The sequence below is a fragment of the Aythya ferina genome (genome assembly GCF_964211825.1).
Source record: "Aythya ferina genome assembly, chromosome: Z".
Classification (NCBI taxonomy): Eukaryota; Metazoa; Chordata; class Aves; order Anseriformes; family Anatidae; genus Aythya; species Aythya ferina.
In genome coordinates, this window is record NC_140299.1 from 19,307,694 (window position 1) to 19,316,702 (window position 9,009).

Consider the following 9,009-nt stretch of genomic DNA (forward strand, 5'->3'; position numbering starts at 1 on the left):
TGAATTTAAGAAGCATTTGGACTGTGCACTTAGTCACATGGTCTAAACTTTTGGGTAGACCTGTGCGGTGCCGGGAGTTGGACTTGATGCTCCTTATGGGTCCCTTCCAACTCCAGATATTCTACGATTCTATGATATTCTGTCACATCTTTCCAGTAACCTTTGACTCCATTGTCAGACCTTGACTGAAATGGGAGGTCGGGAGCAGCATCCCACGGGGCAAGTTTTATGAAAGGAGGTACCGAAGGGGAGAGGGGAGGCTGAGGCAGCGCTCCAGCGGGACAGGTAGCTGCTGCGAGGGAGAATCCGAGAGATGTGAGCAGCTGGGAGCACCCCCAGGTACAGGGGAGTAACTTTATAGTGCTTTGGGGACATCCTGTGTGCTTTGTGAGGCACCAAAGAGCTTGGGGACCACAAGGCTGGCGGGGCAGCTCACGGGGCTGTGCTTTCCACACACGCAGCTTGGCTTTCACACGTCTTTGCATCTCCTATTGCATCCCCACGCCGTGAGCAAGGAGAAGCGGTTATATTTATACATCCCAAGCCTTCGGAGACACCACCCACGGACTTTTGGCCTTTAACACGACGGGCAGCGCCAGCACGGCCTCACTGAACGCTGCCTGGGCGGGTGCCGACACCACCCCTCACACACAGCCCGCCGCCACGCCGCGGCCACCTCCCTCCTCCATCCCTCCCTCCTCCCCTCCCCTCCCCTCCCCTCCCCTCCCCCGGCCCCGTAACCACCAATAGCATCTCGGTATGCAAATAGCGGCGCGCTGCCCGGGCGCCGATTGGCTGCGACGCACGGCGGCGGCCATGTCGCGGGGCTGCGCGGCGCCATGCTGCGCGGGCTGCGGCGGCGCTGGGCCGCCTACCGATACCGCTTCGTGCCCTGGCTCGCCCTCAACCTCCGCCGCCAGCGCAGGTGAGGCGGCGGCGGGGCGGGCGGGCGGGGGGGGGGGTAGGGGGTTAACACGCCGCCGTCCTGCTCAAACGCCCCTCTTCCTCTCCAGGACCCTGCGGTACGTCCCCGAGAGCTCCCAGGACAAGATTATCCCCGACGAAGCCGTTTTAGAAACGCTGCTGAGGGCGTTCGCGGCGTTGTTCGCCAGCGACCTGGGCAGGCAGGCGCCCGTCCTGGCCGCGCGTCCGGAGATCGGGCGAAAATACGGGGAGCCGGGGCGCTGCGAGGGGGCTGCCCGCGGCCCCCAGGACGTCCTGTTCCAGGCGCTGGGCTTCGGCCTCGCCCGCCGCCACAGCTCCCTGCCCGCCGCCGGCACCGGCGTCTTCCTCAGCAGGGGCGGCGCGAGGCGAGGGGCGGTGGTGGCCATGTACCCCGGTAACTGCCACCAACTGCCACTAACTGCCACTAACTGCCATGTACCCAACGGCCACTAACTGCCATGTACCCCCGTAACTGCCACCAACTGCCACTAACTGCCACCAACTGCCACTAACTGCCATGTACCCAGTAACTGCCCCCAGTGTTTGCTTCATGCCGGGTCTCGTCCTCACCTCACAGGCTGCCCCGGCCGAGAGTGTTTCTGTGTGTAAACCAACCCCAGTCGCTCTCCAAATCGGCCCAGCGGTACCGGGGGAGGGAGTTTTGCCCCCAGATCAAACGATTTTTCAGTGTGAAGGTCTCGCTTTTCGCCTGCCAGGCTCTGTAAACGCAGTGGTGTGGGAGCAGCGTGAAGCACAGTGTGGTGCTGTGGGGTTTGTGTTTCGGACGTGTGTCTGAAGGAATGGGGATTTGAGCTATCCGCATGGACGAGTGGATCCACACACTTCCAAAGCACAAAAATGCATATTTATCTATATACCCCTTATCTAACAGAGCTGCTCTCCATAAAGCATGTTCGGAGACGTGCCCTTCTCTGTTCCTCGTTTCTTGGAACTGTATTTGCTTACATTTTATAAAAGATTCATAATTATATAGGTATGGGAAAGCCAGGGCAGCTCTGTTGAAGAGCTGGGATTTGTTTCAGCTCACTTAGGACTTCAGGCACATGTTAAACACGAAGACTCATTGAGGGTCTCGTGTAGCAGCTCGTCCAGCAAAATGAGGATGAGCTGTTGAAATGTCTTTTCCATAGGTGACAGGGAAACCAGAGGGCTGCTGGCTGGGAAAGGGACCACTGTAGAGACCAGGTCAGTCAGTGCCATCCTGCCCGCTGTTTGGCAGTGAATGCAGCCTGCCAGAGGGGGTCCTTGCCTATCACCCCACAAGGTGTCACTGGGGGTTTTCTGCAGGGCGTTGCTGGAGATATAGTGGCCGTGAGGGATGCACAACTGCAACGTCAGGAGAAATGACAAGCCAGTCCGCTCTCACTTGCCTATGCTTGAAGTGCAGGGCACAGATCTGGGGAATGTTGTGCTAAAATGACTTGTCCTTGGCATAGTGTCATGGCATTTTTCTGTCTTGTACCAAGCAAAACCTCTGATCAGGGTGATGGGGGGGGGGGGAATTCATGTTTTTGCTTGTATGTGTGTTTTTCAGACTTCTGGTACAGTAGTAACAGAGCAGCTGGGTATCTTCAGATGTGCTTTCCTGAGCAGACATCACCTTTTCCTCTCTAAAAGTTCAATCATCACTTTTTCCTTTCTGGTCACTTTTTCTCTTTCAGACCAGTTGCCTATGATGTTTCAATGTTTCATCTACTTCTCGCATGGGTTCTTCTTTTTAACAATTTCCTTCAATGGCTTCTCTTTGGAATACCTCAGCTGACGTAGATTTTTTGTATCTCTCAAAGAGGTGTCTAAAAGCTTGCAGACATTTACAAGAGTCAGGGTCGTAAGCTGAGAGAAGAGATCTTGCCTATTCGTTCTGTTGCTTCAGGTTCTGTGTAGAGGAGGCTGGATGATGTCGTAAGCCTATCCTCAAATAACATATTTTCTTCTGAAATAATCATATCTGTTTTGTAACAGGTACAGTGTACAGAAAGCACGAGCCGATCTTTTTCCAGTCCCTTGGCAATCCTTTTATTTTTAGGTGCATAGATGGTGTCCTTATTGATGGGAATGATAAAGGACTATCAAGAGCAGTGTACAGGTAAGCAATCATAAGAAATAGGGGAATGGCACTCAGCTGGTATCTTAGAATCTAGTGCTAATATTGTCAGGTTTCTCTTGTCTCACCCTAATTTGATTTTTATTTGAAATATCATCCACTTCTGTGTATGTCATGCTGTAAAACAGCACAAGGGTAAGAGCTGCTGGACATGATCTACTATGTCCTTGTGTCTCTGTAACACCAGTGAGAAGCATTTTGATGAAAGTTGTGGACAGGGACTGTTTCTTATAAAGAAAATAGTTCTAGTAGGAACAGGACAGCATATTTTTAACATGCTTCAGAATTCTTTAATCAAATCTGCTTTGTGAATGGGGAAAAAAAAATGCCTCCATATGGAATTGCAAATAGCAGAAGGGAGAATCTGTCAGCTCTGTCTCTGGTCTGCAGATGGGCAGCACTTAAGAGAGCTGTAGCCCTTAGCAGTAAGTACAGAGCTGACATGAAGTGGACTGTTCCAGCTTAGCTTAAAATACAGTTTGTAGGAACTTTGGTGGAGCAGTTTCTGTGTTTGAAAATAAAATGACTAACAAGCAGAAAGGGTGTAAAATAAGGGACAACTAATACAAGGCTTGAATTCTGGGAATGAGATTTATGATGATGTTGTAAGGAGGCTTCACATCTTTAGAGGCGAACAAAACTCTTCTGTGATTGTAAAGTTTGATGCAGATTTCTGGAATTGTACATGGTGTTTTCATGCTGGTTCTCTTGGGGTGTCAGAGACAACCACTTCCTGACAGTAGTTTTAAATGTACTTTTTAAGCAGTCATCAAGGTATTGTTCCTTCCAGCCCTTTCCAAATGTTGTCCTGGCTATTTCTGCAGATGGAAGTGCATACCACTTGGTAAGTGAAGGAGCAGTGATACATGTTAGCACTGTGGGTCATTTCAGGTCTTGCAGCAGGAGGGATCAGCTCGGCCCATTCCAGATGAGTGATGTGAGCTGGCTCACGGCTGCTCCACAAAACCCACTGGCAGTGGGACAGTATGTTAACAACTGCTCGTATGGTAAGTTGCCAGGTAAATTTTCAAAGGTTGAGTTTGTCTGTTTGGATATAAATTATTTTGCAAGTGACAAGGAGAATCAAATATTGATGGGGGATGAGGGATGAAGGGCAAAACTGTTTAAAGCAAGATAAACAAGGAGCAAGGAGTTTCTGAGGCTCTTTGTAAAAACCAAGTGTTAAAATCTTTCATCGCAGCAACTCTGAGAACATCCTTGTGCTTTCCTCACTGACTCCCCCAGATGTCTCCTTGCTGGTATGTGGTACAGAAGGCACACGTCCCAGAGTGCAAGTCACTGGGAAAAGATACCTGGCACAGGAGTTCTGGACTGAGGCAGTACAGATTTGAGATTCCCACTACAGTTCCAGCAGACTTCTTGAGAAAACCATGTGCAAAGTGGCATGTACCAAAAGTTTCTGTCGCTGTTCATTTGGACTATAATAATTTTTTAGACTTAAGAAATAAAAGTGCACAAAATACAGGAAGTGGCTAGTATTGTAACTGTGGGACATAATGAGAACGATTTATTTCTTTTGTCTACAGTATGTGTTGGTCTTAAAGTTTGGGGGAAAAAGTGACTAATGCAGATGGTTGTGAGATACAGAAAGTTTAATGACTACCATAACTAGCCTGTAAGTGGCTTTCATAGCCTGCATTACACCGATACTATCCTGCTTCCAAGTAGCATCCAGAAAGGAAGAGTAATGAACCACGTATTGACTGGCATGTAGACAAAGTTCTGTCCCATCATACCACTCATTCCAGGTCCAGAACCCCTGCAAAGAAAATTTCAGTGTTTCTGCTGGGCAGATGGCAGTTTTCTCCCTGGCTGTTTTTGTGACATATTTTGCCAGCATGGAAATTGACACCAAAATGTATTTTTTTTTAATTTTTATTTTTTTAACTGTACAAGTAACTGTTGTCCTAGATATTAGCAATGCTGTAAGCTGTCCCTGGTACTCTGCAAGGTGTGCCCCTTCATATCAATGCTAAAAATCAGGTCATCATTTTTAATGTAATAAGGATAAATTAACCTCCAACAGCTGGTTATGTTGTTTATAGCTGCTTGTATAAATTCACAGTAGGACTTCAGGGGAGTGTAGTAGCTCTCAGCAGAGGCATTGTTTTCAGGCTTGATGAAACATCTGCTACTTTTGGAGCAGTACTTTTTTACACACCTGTAACCCCTATCTGAGAATTTCTCAGCATAAGATTTTTTTTACTTATTTCTAGAAAAAGCAGCCAACGTGTGTTACCAGGAATTTGATGTGCCAAGTTGTTTTCCAGTAGAGCTGAAACAGTACCTGCCAAACATCGTCTACAGCCATGACATACAGAGGTTAGCAGTGAGTCAAAGAGCTCATGGATTTGTGTGACACAAAGCTTGCTGCATTTGTGGAAAGGGCAAATGTGGTTGAAGAGAATATTACTGCACGTGAAGAAGAGTGACATAGAAGTGTGTACCTGTAAGGACAATTTATCTCTTTGAATAGGTCCATTTTAAATGGCTTTCAGGGCTGAGTGATTTTGTTCCTTTCCCACATATTTGCAAATGAGAAAAGCATAGCTCTGAAAACATGGAGCATAAAGGTTTATGATTTCTGGTTACACAATTAAAGCATGCTGAATTTCCTAAATTTCCACCTCTTTTAGAACTTAAAACATTTGGAAAGCTTTAGTTTTCCCACTGGAGATTTGTGGAAAGTGTCAGCATTTCTATGGAGCTGTCTGGAAATGTGAAGAAGTAAGTTGTATGTTCTGAAGTACGTCCTGAATGTAACACACCAAAGGATTTGAGCTTTTAGTCCAGTCGCTACCCCAGGAAATAAATAATTCTCTTAATCTAGAGGATGCAAGAGGATTTTAAGGAAAACCATACAGACTTTGAATCTATTTCTGGAGCTATTCTAAAACTGAATCTTGGTTGGAGAGTTACGGTACATGTTGGAAAAGTGGCTTTTCTGATTGACCTTAGGCTTTATAGAGGCGAAGTTAAAGATGCACTTGTAAACTTCAGATAACTAAAGAAATGCTAATTAAAGAAGAGGTAAGACTGACGTTTAAGAAAACCTGGATGCTGTGCTTGAAGTGTGAAAGCACAGTGAGGAAAGATGGGGCTGTTTCAGAAAGGGCTATAGCTTCTTAACATGTCTTAGTGTCTTTTCCTCTGTCATGATTAGTCCATTTAATTTCTGAGTCACTGTGTGAATGGAAACAGTATTTGAATACCACATGGGTTGCACTTTTTCTGGTAATGATACCAGTTCTGATTCTGTTTGCTCTTTCTCTTTATTTCAGTGTTCTTTTCATAGGCTTTCTGACATCTTAGTTGTTTGCTTACACGTTTTGCTTTTCATTTTTTTACAGCCCCCTGAGGTGTGTAGTGCTTGTCACTCTCAGAGACATCAAGCAAGGAGAAGAACTTTTTTCTAATTACTACACTGTCATCAATTGAATTAATAGATTCAGGACTGAAGAAATCTGTGCCATTACAATACTTTTTGTGTGTGTGCTTCAAGCTCCATGAGCATTTTTACACAATGAAGAGCTGTAACTTCAGCCTTCAGAAAGAAAGCTGTGGGCTTGTATTTCCCTGAGATTACTCCAGACGTGGTGCAGTGGTGAAGGTTTAACTGTTTACATCACTAGGTTTTCAGCTACCTCCTATCATGGATATTATTGCTTATTGCTTTTCAGCTGTCCATACAGCTCATAAAATAAAAAAATTAAGTTCTGTACGTGTCATTTAATCTTCTAGTTTGCACACGTTTCTGTAAGTGGGTCTCAGTATTTTGCCACCATTTCTCATGCTCACAATGAACACAGTTTGTAAAACTGTGTAAATAAATAACCTGTTGAATGAATAAACCTGTTTCTCAGGTTTATGGTGATTACTAGTTCTTATTCTGGTTTTCCTGGAGTCAGTTCCACTCCTGTTGGTATCTCTTTCCTTACAGAAAGTATTTCAGTGTCGGCAGTTGACTGCATCTTACCTTTTATGAAGCCTTTCGGAAGGAGCAGTGTCAGTATGTACTCAGGATGTGCCTGCAGGGTGCGCTGTCACAAAAACCACAGCTGCTGGCTTTTAAAGCGGGAGGAAAACCGGCCTGATGTCTCAAGGTACTGTCCAACTCCAGTTTCTGTGGTACTGTGAGTTTCCTGGCACGTGGCAGGAGCTTTCATAGCTCCTGTTCTCAAACAGAGAACTTCAAGTTGTGGAGTAGCTGTAGGAAGTGATACCAACTGAGTGTGCTGTGTGTTTTTTTGATGAGTTACTGGCATAAGTAGAACCAGTCATTCCCACGTTAATTCTTGGTGCTGTCTGCAAACTGCTTTCACAAAGTAAACAGGAGACAGCTTGTCAGTCTTCGGATCTGGCTAAACAGCTTTCTTGGAAAGAGAAATCATCCTGGTACTTCCTGCAAAGGTCCAAGCAAGCCTCCCAGTGAATCTGTGGTTGGCATAAGCTCATGAGAAACAAGGAGCTGGGAAGTGATGTCTGTCAAATCTGGTAGTGGTTGGGGCAGCCAAGGTGCCTTGCTTAGCTGCAGAATTTTTCTTTTTCAGAATTCATAGCTTTTCAGTGTGTTTTACTTGTTCTCCTTCCAAGCCTGAAGCTTGCCTTCCATATTCATCTAGAAGCCCTCAGTCAGAAAAGGCTGGGCATTTCGGTAAGACGCAAAGAGCAGAGCTGCAGGACGGCGGCATGTGGCTCAGCACGGGTCATGCAAGGCTGATGAAGCTGCTGGGAACAGCTCCTAGGGACAGACCTCACCGTGTCGCCCTGTGTGGTACCGGGTTAGAGCAGGGGCTGCTCTCCATCCTGTGGAAGAGAACAACTCATCCCCCATCCCTGTGAAGATCCCTCCTCTCCTGGGCTGGGCCTTTTCCCCCAGCTCTCAGGAGGAGGTTACTGGGCATCTCCTGCTCTGTGAGCAGGGGGCTGTTTGTCAGGGTGCCCGCGGTGTTGCATGGCTGAACAGGTCAGGGTTTATGGCTGGGGAGGGAACGCTAGTCTGAGCCTGCCAGAAAAGGCAGGTGCTGTTCACGTCTCTCCAGGCTGAGGTGCTGTTTGTGCAAGGGCACAGATTACTTCAGCTGTCCCATTACACATTTGTTGGTGATTTTTAAATGACCAGGTTTGAAAATAAACTCCTGTCTGACAACTGTGGAACTTATTTTGCAGCTATTTTGTTAAGAAAGCATTTATTTACTGCAGTGTCTGTCTCCTGGGTCTGAATGTATCTGGTAGTGGAGCAGTGCAGTGCTGAGGTGCAGGCTGCGTGTCACCTAACAAGACAGGTGGCAGTGGTTTCGTCCTGCTCAGACACTGAAACCTGACAGCCTGCGTTGGTGACTGGTGGTACACGAAGGAAAGCAGGGCCTGGCCTGCAATGGGCAGCAGCAACTGGTGTCTGTCTGCTGGTGGCTGCAGAACAGAATACAACAGTTCAGTTGGAAGGGATCTTTAAAGATCATCTAGTCCAGCTGCCCCGCCACTTCAGGGCTAAACAAAAGCTAGAGAACGTTAAAGAAGGCTTTGTACAAAACTGGTGCTGCAGTAAATGCTCGGAACAACATCTGCTCTGCTATCCATCCCCTTAATCCTCACCCAGAGGCTCTCCTGTGTCATCCCTCACAGGAAGGGCTGTACAGCCTCGTCTCTCCCTCAGGCACAGCGCAGCACTGCCTCACCTGCCCTGCCCGCCTCTCCTGAACCACCGAAGGGCCTGCGTGCCAGTCCTGTCTCACTACTGCCAATGATGCCACAGCTCGGGGGAAGGACCGAGGCTTCCCGTTCATCCCGTTTGCTCCTCGTGTTGCAAAAAACGTGTGTTGGTGTACAAGCGTTTGAGGCGTGCTCCTCAATCTGCAGCGCTCCCTGGAACGACGTAGGTGCTCCCCTCAGCTTCGCCACCCTTGGATGGTGCTGTG

At 47.4% G+C, this 9,009-nt stretch overlaps 1 protein-coding gene across 11 annotated transcripts; it reads left to right on the plus strand.

The window, feature by feature from the left end:
* Nucleotides 1–810: 810 nt before the first annotated feature.
* Nucleotides 811–8,245, plus strand: SETD9 (SET domain containing 9). 11 transcript variants are annotated; one of them, XR_014687100.1, is made up of 7 exons: nucleotides 816–925; nucleotides 1,014–1,339; nucleotides 2,929–3,052; nucleotides 3,962–4,077; nucleotides 5,308–5,540; nucleotides 5,728–5,818; nucleotides 6,442–8,245. XR_014687100.1 is itself a non-coding variant. In XM_084503700.1 (6 exons), exons 1-6 carry the CDS (start codon nucleotides 840–842, stop codon nucleotides 6,527–6,529), a joined length of 846 nt encoding a protein of 281 aa, XP_084359826.1. In that variant the 5' UTR covers nucleotides 816–839; the 3' UTR covers nucleotides 6,530–8,245. The 11 variants fall into 11 exon arrangements, 5 of the variants coding, with proteins under 5 accessions (XP_084359827.1, XP_084359826.1, XP_084359830.1 ...); XR_014687102.1 differs by lacking the exon at nucleotides 5,728–5,818 and having other exon boundaries at nucleotides 7,032–7,194; nucleotides 7,685–8,245; XR_014687103.1 differs by having other exon boundaries at nucleotides 5,308–5,413.
* The last annotated feature ends 764 nt before the right edge of the window (nucleotides 8,246–9,009 follow it).